The sequence below is a fragment of the Bufo bufo genome, chromosome 2 (assembly GCF_905171765.1).
Source record: "Bufo bufo chromosome 2, aBufBuf1.1, whole genome shotgun sequence".
NCBI classification, from domain to species: domain Eukaryota; kingdom Metazoa; phylum Chordata; class Amphibia; order Anura; family Bufonidae; genus Bufo; species Bufo bufo.
In genome coordinates, this window is record NC_053390.1 from 431,659,662 (window position 1) to 431,674,807 (window position 15,146).

Sequence of the window (15,146 nt, forward strand, 5' to 3'; positions counted from 1 at the left end):
GGTTCACGGACCCATTCAAGTCAATGGGTCCGTGAAAGAACACGGATGCACGCAAGATTGGCATCCGCGTCCGTGATCCGTGGCCGTAGGTTACTTTCATACAGACGGATTCGAAGATCCGTCTGCATAAAAGCTTTTTCAGAGATGAGTTTTCACTTCGTGAAAACTCAAATCCGACAGTATATTCAAACACAGAGGCGTTCCCATAGTGATGGGGACGCTTCTAGTTAGAATATACTACGAACTGTGTACATGACTGCCCCCTGCTGCCTGGCAGCACCCGATCTTTTACAGGGGGCTGTGATCAGCACAATTAACCCTTCAGGTGCCGCACCTGAAGGGGTTAATTGTGCGTATCATAGCCCCCTGTAAGAGATCAGGGGCTGCCAGGCAGCAGGGGGCAGACCCCCCTCCCTCCCCAGTTTGAATATCATTGGTGGCCAGTGTGCGCCCCTTCCCCCGGCCCCCCCCCTCTATTGTAATATCATTGGTGGCCAGTGTGCGGCCTCCGTCGGCCCCCCTCCCCCCCTCTAATGTAATTTCATTGGTGGCCAGTGTGCGGCCTCCGTCGGCCCCCCTCCCCCCCTCTATTGTAATTTCATTGATGGCCAGTGTGCGGCCTCCGTCGGCCCCCCTCTATTGTAATTTCATTGGTGGCCAGTGTGCGGCCTCCCCTCTCCCCCCCCCCCCCCTTCCCGATCATTGGTGGCAGCGGAGATTCTGATCGGAGTCCCAGTCTAATCGCTCTGGGGCTCCGATCGGTAACCATGGCAACCAGGACGCAATATTACAATATTAGAAGCATCATACTTACCTGCTGGCTGCTGCGCTGTCTGTGTCCGGCCGGGAGCTCCTCCTACTGGTAAGTGACAGGTCTGTGCGGCGCATTGCTTAATGATCTGTCACTTACCAGTAGGAGGAGCTCCCGGCCGGACACAGACAGCGCAGCAGCCAGCAGGTAAGTATGATGCTTCTAATATTGTAATATTGCTAAGTAACCATGGCAACCAGGCCTGCAGTAGCGTCCTGGTTGCCATGGTTACCGATCGGAGCCCCAGAGCGATTAAACTGGGACTCCGATCGGAATCTCCGCTTCCACCAATGATCGGGCGGGGGGGGGGGGAGAGGGGGGAGGCCGCACACTGGCCACCAATAAAATTACAATAGAGGGGGGGAGGGGGGCCGACGGAGGCCGCACACTGGCCACCAATGAAATTACAGTAGAGGGGGGGAGGGGGGCCGACGGAGGCCGCACACTGGCCACCAATGATATTACAATAGAGGGGGGGCGGGGGGGGGGGGCGCACACTGGCCACCAATGATATTACAATAGAGGGGGGGCCGGGGGCCGCACACTGGCCACCAATGATATTCAAACTGGGGAGGGAGGGGGGTCTGCCCCCTGCTGCCTGGCAGCCCCTGATCTCTTACAGGGGGCTATGATACGCACAATTAACCCCTTCAGGTGCGGCACCTGAAGGGTTAATTGTGCTGATCACAGCCCCCTGTAAAAGATCGGGTGCTGCCAGGCAGCAGGGGGCAGTCATGTACACAGTTTGTAGTATATTCTAACTAGAAGCGTCCCCATCACTATGGGAACGCCTCTGTGTTAGAATATACTGTCTGATATGAGTTTTCACAATGTAACTCAAATCCGATGGTATATTCTAACATAGAGACGTTCCCATGGTGATGGGGACACTTCAAGTTAAAATATACCATCGGATTGGAGAAAACTCTGATCTGATGGTATATTAACTCCTGACTTTACATTGAATGTCAATGGGGGACGGATCCGTTTGAAATTGCACCATATTGTGTCAACGTCAAAAGGATCCGTCCCATTGACTTGCATTGTAATTCAGGACGGATCCGTTTGGCTCCGCACGGCCAGGCGGACACCAAAACGACTTTTTTTTCATGTCCGTGGATCCTCCAAAAATCAAGGAAGACCCACGGACGAAAAAACGGTCACGGATCACGGACCAACGGAACCCCGTTTTGCGGACCGTGAAAAAATACGGTCGTGTGCATGAGGCCTAGGTCTGTCGATGATTGTCAAAAGATCTGTACCTTGTAATACCAGCTTTCATTAATGTCCCCTGTCCCTTTCCACTGCTCCCTTAAAAGACCGTTGCTATGGCTTGTCTGTCTCTGGTTAAGAAGACAGGAAGACGGAGGGGCGGTCCTTCACACTACATTAGGCTTCAGAGTAAGGAGGCGTGTCTCAGAAATCCAATGTGATTGGCTGGTAGGGAGCTGCTGGCTAGAGTAAGTGTGTATAGGAAATGAGGGAAAGCAGTTTTGGCCTCAGGGAACTGGCAGAGGAGCCATCTTGAGAAGGTCCACATATTGTAAATCTTTAAACAGCTGTAACTAAGGGAAAAACTCAAGGAAAACAGTGGTATGTGAAGAAACTAAATATTGCTTTATGCATAATGCTGCAAATTTAGCAGTAACATATGCTAAAATAGTTTTTTTTTTTTTTTTATGAAAACACGACAGCGACACTTTAAAGGAATAGTCCAGTTTCAGGAGGAAACCCGAACATCACTCGTAATCCACCTGCAGTAAAAATCCTGCTTCGCTCTGTATTTTTTCAGCAGGGCTCTGTTTACCCAGCTGCAGCAATGGTGGCATGTTGACAACATGTGACCTCTGCATCCAATTACTGGCCTCTTCAGTGCACCGCTGAGGCCAGAGATTGGCTGCAGCAGTCACATGTTGTCAATAACATGTCACCGCTGCAGCCAAGTGAACAGAGCCCTGTCAAGAGAACCAAAATGGCAGCATGGGGGCTGTTAGGTAGGAAACGATCTATTCATTATTGCAGGTAGATCACATGTGTAAGCAAGATGTTTTTAACTCTTTTATATGTCCTGAGACTTTTTGTAATTTTGAGGACTGCTGAACTTTCCACGCTACTCTTAGATCACGTGTTGTTCACTTTCATCCTGAAACTGGACAAACTATTTAATGTTTTGATCAGTTGCTGCCGTGTTTTCTACCCAAACCCAGCATGCTTTGCTCTGTAATGTTTCACAGCATTTGCTCCGCCAGCCACACTGTTGTCTCTGCAGTAGTCATGCCCTCTGCACCTCCCCTCTCCATGTTAGCTAGGTGGAGCAAGCCCTGGGAAACATTAAATAGCAAGGCATTCTGGGTTTGGTTAGAAAATCCAGCAGGAAGCGGAGGAAAACAGGAAGTTCTGCATGTAAACATCCTGCCCAGATGACCTGATGCAGAAAATGGGAAGGAAACATGAAACATAAAAAACAGGCATATGGGGCAAGATTTAAACAAAATTCATTATACAACTGGAGAACCCCTTTTAAGGCTTTGGACCTGTAAATTCAAGTGATAACATCTCAGTATAGATGTGATATATCAAAAGCTCACTTTCACATTTTAATGAACACTAAAGGATTTTTTTCTGTAAAACATTGTTTTAACTAAAGCAATGCTTATATCAACTTGGCACATTCCTCTTAAGTATTGTACTGCTCATTTGTTATGTATTTTTACTGTTATTCATTCTGTTATTTTATTGTAACTAATTTTAATAGAAGTTTTTTTGTGAAGGTTACCTGCGTGTGTGGTATTTCTGAATCCGTATAGTTAGAAGTGCAGATGTCAGCACTAAGCATACAGTATGTAGTATGCAATTTGCTGGACTGAACCTTTTGTACTTTGTGTCTTACCAGGCTCTTGCTCACATTGAGGCTTTCATAGATTTTAGTGAGGATGATAACGTGGAGGAAGGTGTTCTAGTAGCAGGTAAGAGTTTCCATTAACCATCTTCATATGACTACACAAAATCAGATTTAGTCCTGTGTAACAGTTTGCGACAAAATTTTTGGAAAATGTTTGTGCACTTTTTTCTGCTAAGCCACACCTCTTATGAATCTACAGCACAATAATAAATTGGGCTACAATTCTAGCGCATTTTCCTTGGTAAATCTTCCCCATTGAGTGTAGGTACATTGATACAGTCGTACCATGTGCCTTAGACACCCACTTCAGGATTCTCAGCCAACATTTTAGTCCTCTCTTGCCATAAGCCATTTTGCCTTTTCATGGAGATCTGAAACAGATTGTTTACTAGCCATTGCCTGCCTGATACTTGGACAGGTTAACCCCAATGTAAGCTTTTACGGAATACCCATAGGATATGCCATAAATGCCTAATAACTGAGTGACCCAAATCTGGGACCCTTATTTTTGGGAGATTACTGTCTCCATCAGGGTTGTTTCGGGTATCGAACTTTCGATACCCAATCGATACTCTTAGCCCGGTATCGATATGATACCGGGATTTGTCTTTTATCGATACTAGGCTGTGCTACTGCACAGACCAGTATCTGAGAATATGGATCACGCTGCTCTCAGCGTGCGCCATGTTCCCTCAGCAGCACAGGGACGAAGGAAGCAGTCTCTCCCTCCCCCTGTGCTGCTGCCTCCAATGAGAGTGCAGAGGGGCGGAGGAGGGAAGGGGCTGTGGCCACTGCACCACCAATGATAACTAACATTTAATACATTACAAATGCAGGCGGTGGCAGAAACACATTGCCGGCACCCTGCCACTGACAGGGCGCTGCGATCCGCGGCAATTAACCCCTCAGGTGCCGCATCTGAGGGGTTAACTGCCGCTGATCGCAGCGTAATCCTGGGGCTCCGATTGGTTACCATGGCAGCCAAGATGCTACTGAAGCCCTGGCTGCCATGGTAATCTCCCTGCTGCTGTGTATACTATGCACAGGGCAGCAGGGAGTGTTTGAAGTCCTATTCACCCTAATAGAGATCTATTAGGGTGAATAGGACAAGGGATTAAAAGATCCCAGGTTCTAGCCCCTAAGGGGGGAAATAGTTATTAACCACCTCAGCCCCCTTAGCTTAAACACCCTTAATGACCAGGCCACTTTTTACACTTCTGCACTACACTACTTTAACCGTTTATTGCTCGGTCATGCAACTTACCACCCAAATGAATTTTACCTCCTTTTCTTCTCACTAATAGAGCTTTCATTTGGTGGTATTTCATTGCTGCTGACATTTTAACTTTTTTTGTTATTAATTGAAATTTAACGATTTTTTTTGCAAAAAAATGACATTTTTCACTTTCAGTTGTAAAATTTTGCAAAAAAAACGACATCCATATATAAATTTTTCTCTAAATTTATTGTTATACATGTCTTTGATAAAAAAAAAATGTTTGGGTAAAAAAAAAAAATGGTTTGGGTAAAAGTTATAGCGTTTACAAACTATGGTACAAAAATGTGAATTTCCGCTTTTTGAAGCAGCCCTGACTTTCTGAGCACCTGTAATGTTTCCTGAGGTTCTACAATGCCCAGACAGTACAAACACCCCACAAATGACCCCATTTCGGAAAGTAGACACCCTAAGGTATTCGCTGATGGGCAGAGTGAGTTCATAGAACTTTGTATTTTTTGTCACAAGTTAGCGGAAAATGATGATTTTTTTTTTTCCCCCTTACAAAGTCTCATATTCCACTAACTTGTGACAAAAAATAAAAACTTCTATGAACTCACTATGCCCATCAGCGAATACCTTGGGGTGTCTTCTTTCCAAAATGGGGTCACTTGTGGGGTAGTTATACTGCCCTGGCATTCTAGGGGCCCAAATGTGTGGTAAGTAGTTTGAAATCAAAATCTCTAAAAAATGGCCGGTGAAATCCGAACGGTGCTCTTTGGAATGTTGCCCCCTTTGCCCACCTAGGCTGCAAAAAACTGTCACACATCTGGTATCTCTGTACTCAGGAGAAGTTGGGCAATGTGTTTTGGGGTGTCATTTTACATATACCCATGCTGGGTGAGAGAAATATCTTGGCAAAAGACAACTTTTCCAATTTTTTTATACAAAGTTGGCATTTGACCAAGATATTTCTCTCACCCAGCATGGGTATATGTAAAAAGACACCCCAAAACACATTGCCCAACTTCTCCTGAGTACGGGGATACCAGATGTGTGACACTTTTTTGCAGCCTAGGTGGGCAAAGGGGCCCACATTCCAAAGAGCACCTTTCGGATTTCACCGGCCATTTTTTACAGATTTTGATTTCAAACCACTTCTCACGCATTCGGCCCCTAAAATGCCAGGGCAGTATAACTACCCCACAAGTGACCCTATTTTGGAAAGAAGACACCCCAAGGTATTCGCTGATGGGCATAGTGAGTTCATAGAAGTTTTTATTTTTTGTCACAAGTTAGTGGAAAATGAGACTTTGTAAGGAAAAAAAAAAATAATTCATCATTTTCCACTAACTTGTGACAAAAAATAAAAAATTCTAGGAACTCGCCATGCCCCTCACGGAATACCTTGGGGTGTCTTCTTTCCAAAATGGGGTCACTTGTGGGGTAGTTATACTGCCCTGGCATTCTAGGGGCCCTAATGTGTGGTAAGTAGGTAACTGACCTGTGAAATCCTAAAGGTGCTCTTTGGAATGTGGGCCCCTTTGCCCACCTAGGCTGCAAAAAAGTGTCACACATGTGGTATCGCCGTATTCAGGAGAAGTTGGGCAATGTGTTTTGGGGTGTCTTTTTACATATACTCATGCTGGATGAGAGAAATATCTCGGCAAAAGACAACTTTTCCCATTTTTTATACAAAGTTGGCATTTGACCAAGATATTTATCTCACCCAGCATGGGTATATGTAAAATGACACCCCAAAACACATTACCCAACTTCTCCTGAGTACGGCGATACCAGATGTGTGACACTTCTTTGCAGCCTAGATGCGCAAAGGGGCCCACATTCCTTTTATGAGGGCATTTTTAGACATTTGGATCCCAGACTTTTTCTCACGCTTTAGGGCCCCTAGAATGCCAGGGCAGTATAAATACCCCACATGTGACCCCATTTTGGAAAGAAGACACCCCAAGGTATTCAATGAGGGGCATGGCGAGTTCATAGAAATAATTTTTTTTTGGCACAAGTTAGCGGAAATTGATATATATATATATATTTTTTTTTTCTCACAAAGTCTCCCTTTCCGCTAACTTGGGACAAAAATTTCAATCTTTCATGGACTCAATATGCCCCTCACGGAATACCTTGGGGTGTCTTCTTTCCGAAATGGGGTCACATGTGGGGTATTTATACTGCCCTGGCATTCTAGGGGCCCTAAAGCGTGAGAAGAAGTCTGGAAAATAAATGTCTAAAATTTTTACGCATTTGGATTCAGTGAGGGGTATGGGGAGTTCATGTGAGATTTTATTTTTTGACACAAGTTAGTGGAATATGAGACTTTGTAAGAAAAAAAATGTCTGAATGGAGCCTTACAGGGGGGTGATCAATGACAGGGGGGTGATCAATGACAGGGGGGTGATCAGGGAGTCTATATGGGGTGATCACCCCCCTGTCATTGATCACCCCCCTATAAGGCTTCATTCAGATGTCCGTATGTGTTTTGCGGATCCGATCCATGTATCAGTGGATCCGTAAAAATCATACGGACATCTGAATGCAGCCTTACAGGGGGGTGATCAATGACAGGGGCGTGATCAATGACAGGGGGGGTGATCAGGGAGTCTATGTGGGGTGATCACCCCCCTGTAAGGCTCCATTCAGATGTCCGTATGTGTTTTGCGGATCCGATCCATGTATCAGTGGATCCGTAAAAATCATACGGACATCTGAATGCAGCCTTACAGGGGGGTGATCAATGACAGGGGGGTGATCAATGACAGGGGGGTGATCAGGGGGTCTATATGGGGTAATCACCCCCTGTCATTGATCACCCCCCTGTAAGGCTAAATTCAGACGTCCGTATGTGTTTTGCGGATCCGATCCATGTATCAGTGGATCCGTAAAAATCATATGGACGTCTGAATGGAGCCTTACAAGGGGGTGATCAATGACAGGGGGTGATCAGGGAGTCTATATGGGGTGATCACCCCCTGTAAGGCTCCATTCAGACGCCTGTATGTGTTTTGCGGATCCGATCCATGTATCCGTGGATCCGTAAAAAACATACGGACATCTGAATGCAGCCTTACAGGGGGGTGATCAATGACAGGGGGGTGATCAGGGAGTCTATATGGGGTGATCACCTCCGTCATTGATCACCCCCCTGTAAGGCTGCATTCAGATGTCCGTATGCGTTTTGCGGATCCGATCCATGTATCAGTGGATCCGTAAAAATCATACGGACGTCTGAATGGAGCCTTACAGGGGGGTGATCAATGACAGGGGGGTGATCAATGACAGGGGGGTGATCAGGGAGTCTATATGGGTGATCAGGGGTTAATAAGTGACAGGGGGGGGGGGGGGGTGTAGTGTAGTGTGGTGCTTGGTGCTACTTATTACTGAGCTACCTGTGTCCTCTGGTGGTCGATCCAAACAAAAGGGACCACCAGAGGACCAGGTAGCAGGTATATTAGACGCTGTTATCAAAACAGCGTCTAATATACCTGTTAGGGGTTAAAAAATCGCATCTCCAGCCTGCCAGCGAACGATCGCCGCTGGCAGGCTGGAGATCCACTCGCTTACCTTCCGATCCTGTGTGCGCGCGTTCACAGGAAATCTTGCGTCTCGCGAGATGACGCACGGATGCGTCCAGGAGGAATGAATCAACCACCTTCCGGACGCATCCGTGCGTTAGGCGGTCGGGAGGTGGTTAAATAAACTGTAAAAAAAAGGGAAAAAAATACACACCGAAATATTAAGTATAAATCACCCCCTTTCCCAATTTTACATATAAAATATATAAACAATAAATAAATAAAATATTTCATATCGCCATGTCCGAAAAGTCCAAACTATTAAAATATAAAAAAATATCTCCTATGCGGTGAACGCTGTAAATAAAATAAAAACGGCGAGATTCGCCATTTTTTTTGTCACCTTATCCCCCCAAAAAATAGGATAGGACTGTTCGATTATGGGCCGGACATTCCATAAAATGCGGATTGCACGCAGGTTTCTTTGGTGTTTTTAATTTTTTTGGCGTGGTATCGAATATCGCAATACTTTTTTATGGTATCGAAACCGAATCAAAATTGGGTTTCGAAACAACCCTAGTCACCATGCTCCATTGCGTTCATTGGAGAGGTGGCTGTGCTCTGCTTGCTATCATTTCAACACTCGGATGTGGAACCTACAGCATTTGTGACATACCCTGCCTGAAGTGTCTATTGTAGCAATAACTATTTAAAGTGCTGTAGACCTAGAATCCAGAATGTCTCAAAGTTCAGTTGGTTAGCCCGAGGATTTACTGGTAAAATCAACCTTACAGCACCCAAGCCATGACAATATTTTCAGCCAAAATATGTTTGAAAAGGTTTTTCAGGACTTTCTTATTGATGTATTCTTAGGATAGGTCATCGTTATCAGGGTTTTGACACCAGCAGCTTCCATCAATCAGGTGCTAGCAGGAGCAGTGGCCGATAGAACAAACTACAGAGCCGGAAGCACAGCTCTGTATGCTTTGTAGTGCCTATGCTAGGCTGTCCCAGCTACTAGACGACTTTAATCCTAACCGTACATGCACTATGAAGTAGTGTCATGGTGCAGTTAAGGCATACCCAGCCGCAATGAATGGGGTTGGCGATAATGAGATCCCAGTCATTTAGCCCCTCAGATGCCGCAGTCAATAGTGATCGTGGAATCTGTGGGGAAAGGCAGAGGGTGGGTGATCCAGGGTAAAATCTCAGGGCTCCGATCAGTTGCCATGACACCCTGTGGCCTTGAGTAGGTTCCCAGGCCTGTCATGGCTTAACTGCCCGCAAAGCTGTGTCACTTCGCAGGCAGTGTGTCAGGATCCCATAGATTCTGACAGTATTCTATTCGATAGGACAAGCGATCAGAAGATCACATGTTCAAGTCCCTGAAAGTGTTTTTCCTTCTCAATGCACCTTGAGTCCTTCCTTTGCCCCCTAAGACAGGCGCCTGGAGAACTTATTTCTCAATGACACATGCAGTATGATGTCAGAAACAGTTCTATTTATTCCTTGCCATACAGGGCTTTATATACATTCAAGCATACATACAAGAATAGCTGCAGCTCTCATTATAATAATGCTGACTAAGAACATTTCCTTATACAGACAGGAAGCTTTCAATAATGCGGACTAGGAATAGTTCCTTATACAGACAGGAGGTACATGTAAATATAGTCACCCTTTAATATGATGTCACCCAACCTCCTGTCCTTCATACAGATCACTTTATTTAACCCTTCAGTCCCCATGTGTCATGATATCTGGGTTTAACCCAGCTGCTGATTGACATGTTTCTCAATGTGCACAGTAATATGGAGAAACCTGTCATTCAGTGGCTGAGGGACAAGGGAAGGCATTAAAGAACTTTTCTGGGTTAAAGATATTGATGTATCCCAGAAAACCCTCTTAAGCCTGTATCTCATGAATTCATTGGACTCAGTGGCTTATTCAGATGGCTGTATGCTGTCCGCAAAAATGCAGATCCGTTTTCTTGCGGATTAGATGCAGACCCATTCACTTCTATGGGGCCCTTTTCTTCCGTTCTATGGCTCCGCAAAACAAAAAAAACATGTCCTGTACTTGTCAATGAAAATTAGGACGTGGCCCCATTGAAGTCTATGGGTCTGCAAAAATGGGGAATGCAATCCGTTTTTTTGCAAACCTGCCGAACTGTCCGCAAAAAACAGATCTGCATTTTTGCAGACAGCATACAGCCGTCTGAATGAGCCCTAACCTGCGAGTTCCTAAAACTAATGAATGTTAACTCCTGAGTAACAGACCACTGAAATCAGCGTGCACTATTCTGCTCTCAGAGAAGGCAGCATATGAGACCTGACATTTTTTTTCAAATTCATAGTTAAAGAAGTTATCCCATGACTAATGTAAAAATTGAAAATCAGACATCATATAGTACATGACAATCTCTTTCTAACAAAGCTAGAACCAGCCCTGTACCTCACACTGATCCAGAGATCTCCCCATTCATTGCTCTGCTAGATTTATATCAAGCTGGCAGCTCAAGGGGAGTGTCTTTTCTGCTGCAGCTAAGGGGGCGTGTCTCAGCTCCACCTATCACAGCTCAGGAGGCAGTTGAAGGATGAAGAGCTCAGAGCTGGACAAAGAAATAAGAAAACAACAAACAGCAGGTGGCGCTATACAGATAAATTTTATTGAAAAACTCAGTGGCTATGCAAAATTTTTAATTACATGCAATTGCAAAAGTATTCAGATCCAGGTGCTGGTTTAAAAACTGTAGAATATTTTTCGTGGGACAACCCCTTTTAAACTTAGGTCACAGATGTAGTGGAATTGCTGAGGATTTGCAGTCTATATACACATGGATAGGGTTTTTATACCCCATCCACACTTAAAGGGAGTCTGTCACAATTTTCCCTTATAGACCACTTACATAGCACTATAGCATAACTATAGATCAGTCAAATGGTACCTTTTGTCTTTTTGTTTGGATGTTCACCAGGGGCAAAAACTGAGTTTTATTCATATGTAAATGAGGGCTCGCAAGCGCCCAGGCAGCTCGTCCGTCTTCTCACATGACCCCTCCTTAGCCTGTTGCTTGGCCCGCCCTGTAAGCCTCTTGCGTCATCCAGTGTACTGGCCGATATCCCGCCCGCGCATGCGCACTGCATGGAATGATGCTGCGGCCCACAATGGTCATCACAGTGCACATGCGCCGGCGGGATATCGGCCAGTACACTGGATGAGGTAAGAGGCTTACAGGGCAGGCCAGGCAAAGGCTGGGGAAGGGTTATGTGAGAAGAAGGAAGAGCGGCCTGGGCACTTAAAGCCCGAACGCCGCCCCTGGGCACTTGCGAGCTCTCATTTACATATGAATAAAACTCTGTTTTTGCCCCTGGTGAACATCCAAACAAAAAGACAAAGGTACCATTTGACTGATCTATAGTTATGCTATAGTGCTATGTAAGTGGTCTATAAGGGCAAATTATGGTGACAGACTCCCTTTAATGTAAAAATTCCATGTTAATATAAGTGGCCGAAAAAAGACGGCTACATGTGGATTTGATGTACAACATTGTAGTGTAGGAGAAACAAAACGGTCACTCGGTTTTGCTAATGGAATTACCAAGACAGATTTGCCAAAACTGTTCCACCTTTCATGTTCCAAAGGCGCTCTGAAAAAAAATGTGGAATCAAGCCGGTTTTCCTTAACTACAGTTGCATATATTGAAAATGATTAGACTAAAGTGCACAAATGCCCCGGTACAGTTTCTGAATAATAATCCATCTGGCATTTGCCCTTTTTCTGGAATGGCAGTTGATGAAGTGGTTGAAAAGCTCCGGAAGGAACTGGAGGAGCATCTTGAGGACAACCGGCGAGGAGAGAGGCTAAGAGATGGGGTCCAAGTTGTCCTCACAGGAGCTACTAATGCAGGAAAAAGCAGCCTACTCAATGTAATAAGTAAGTCCTGTCCTGTATATAGTATAGTCTGACCTTCTCCGTGGTCTTCCTATGTAGGTTTTGTGTTTTGGCTTGAACGGGTGCATGAAAAGCTTAAGGCTCCATTCACGCGTCCGCAAATGGGTCCGCATCCGTTCCGCAAATTTGCGGAACGGGTGCGGACCCATTCATTCTCTATGGGGACGGAATGGATGCGGACAGCACACAGTGTGCTGTCCGCATCCGCAATTGCGGAGCGCGGCCCCGATCTTCAGGTGCGCAGCTCCGCAAAAGATAGAACATGTCCTATTCTTGTCCGCAGCTGCGGACAAGAATAGGCATTTCTATAGGGGTGCCGGGCGGGTGTGTTGCGGATCTGCAATTTGCGGGTCCGCAACACACCACGGACGTGTGAATGGAGCCTTACTTTGTTATGCGGACCATATGTATCAGACCATTCTCTTTAATATAGCAATGATGGAGCATCTTTTCTTAGAACTCTGCATTATGCTGTTCCTCTCATATTCCCCCTGGAAATGTATAAATAAATTGTCAGCAGCTTATTACCATTGCTTAGTGAAAGGGATGTAGTGCTACAAGCTCTAACAATGTACCGAGTGGGGTTCCAAGCTTATAAAATATATAGAAGTACCACCATAGACCAGAAGTAATTATTTTTTTCATTTTCATTTTAGTTCTTAGCATTAGTCATTTCTGTTCTTTTCACTGCACAGCTTTCCTTTATGAACATGCTGCATGAACTGTGTGGCTGTAATAAAATATCTCATTTGTATGTACTGCTCAATATATGCTGACGTGGTTAATTGACCATAAAGGCATACAAAGGTGATCAGTCTCCGGCTATTTCACAAGCTCACCAGGGGACCTGTCGAGTGTAATTATACACTTGTCCACAAGGTGGTATTGCTGATTAGGGAAAGATGTATTCAGAAGGGTCCGAATATTTAAAAGCCAGATGTTAACACCATTGCTTCTTTCTTGACAAAAACTTTTTAGGCTACATTCACATCTATTCAGGAGGTTCCACTAGGATCCCCCGTCACAGATTCTGTAGAAAATGCAGGACAAAATAGCGCAGCAAAATGATGAGCCCCACTATAGTCAATGGAGTTCATCCGTTAGTTACTGTCGGATCTGGTGCTGCTATTATGTTTGTTTTTCTGTTCCTATCACGGAACACAAGTACAGCACAGGTGTGAACTTAGCCTCAATATTGTATATTGATTACATGTAACGGATATTGTTTTTATTTTCTTATTTTGGTGTTATATTAGTTTTTATACTAGTAATCATCTCACTGACATTTTCCAGCCAGGTATGCAAGCTAGGCATCAGATTTCTAGGATTTTATAACGGATGACCTATCTTTCGGATAGGTCATCAGTATCTGATCGGTGGGGGTACGACACACAGGACCCCCGCCGATCAGCCGTTTTGAGAAGGCATCAGCGCTCTTGTGAGCACCTTGGCCTTCTCGGAGTTCACCAAGTGCAGCACCGTACATTGTATTGCAGCTGTGCTTGGTATCGCACTCAGCCCCATTCACTTGAATGGGGCTGAGCTGCACCTGGGCCACGTGACACATGAATGTGTCATCACTCGGCTAAGGGAAAGCAATGAGAAGGCTGTGGTGCTCACAGGAGCCAGGTGCCTTTTGAAACAGCTGATCAGCGGAGGGTCTGTGTGTTGGACCCCCACTGATCCAAAGGATAAGTCATCAGTTCTAAAGGCTCGGAAACCCCCTTTAAGCCCCTTTGGTTCTAGAAATGTTTGGACCTCCCTCTGTCTGTCCCACTTGGTTATATAATATATATTCAGATTCCTATGTCCTTTTGAGTTTCTCGAGCACAGCTTATAAAAGAGAGACTTTTACAGACAATAATCTTTAGAGCAGAGATCTACAGTATATTATTCTCTGGTTGTCACGGCATGTTGGGAACTGTAGTTCTACAAAATATACGATGGCCATAATGTTTTCTTACTGTGAACATTAAAGTACAGTTGTGCTCGTAAGTTTACATACCCTTGCAGAATTTATGATTTCTTAACCCCTTCCCGACATGTGACGTACTATTACGTCATGGAAGTAAGCGACTTCCCGCATTTTGACGTAATAGTACGTCATGGTGATCGGGCTGGCACCAGAGCGGTGCGCACCCGATCACTGCAGGGGTCTGGCAGTCCCTGATAGCCGGGCCCCTGCTGCATCCATCCACCCGCATCGCTGTTTACAGCGATGCCGGCTGATTAACCCCTGCTATGCCGCGGTCAGCCCGATGCCGTGCAAATGCTGCCCAAAGCCATGCACAGGTCGGGACCTGCCTTCTACGGGTGCCCAGGAGATCAAGCCTCAGGCTGGGTCTCCTAGGCAACCTGTTAGTGTATTGCTCAGTGTAATACACTAACAGGCAATGCATTACAATACAAGATGTATTGTAATGCATTGCAGAGGGGATCAGACCCCCAAAAGTTGAAGTCCCAGAGTGGGACGGAAATAAAGTTTAAAAAAAAGTTAAAAAAGTGTTTAATAAAAAAAAAATTTGTTTTAAGTAAAAAAAAAGAAAAAAACGCCCCTTTCCCCAGATTTCATAATAAAAAATATTTAAAAAAAAGGAAAAACACACCATTTAGGTATCGCTGCGTCCATAACAACCAGCTCTATAAATATATCACATGATCCACCACGTCCGATAAACACCATAAAAAAAATAAAAAAACAGTGTCAAAAACTGCCTTTTTTGTCACCT

General features: G+C 45.1%; 1 protein-coding gene across 1 annotated transcript in view; it reads left to right on the forward strand.

The window, feature by feature from the left end:
• GTPBP3 (GTP binding protein 3, mitochondrial) overlaps positions 1-15,146 on the forward strand; it is a 103,984-nt gene that overhangs the window by 37,859 nt on the left and 50,979 nt on the right. The window contains exons 6-7 of the mRNA XM_040420363.1: positions 3,705-3,777; positions 12,256-12,399. Coding sequence (XP_040276297.1) covers positions 3,705-3,777; positions 12,256-12,399 — 217 coding nt within the window. The remainder of the gene's footprint in view (positions 1-3,704; positions 3,778-12,255; positions 12,400-15,146) is intronic.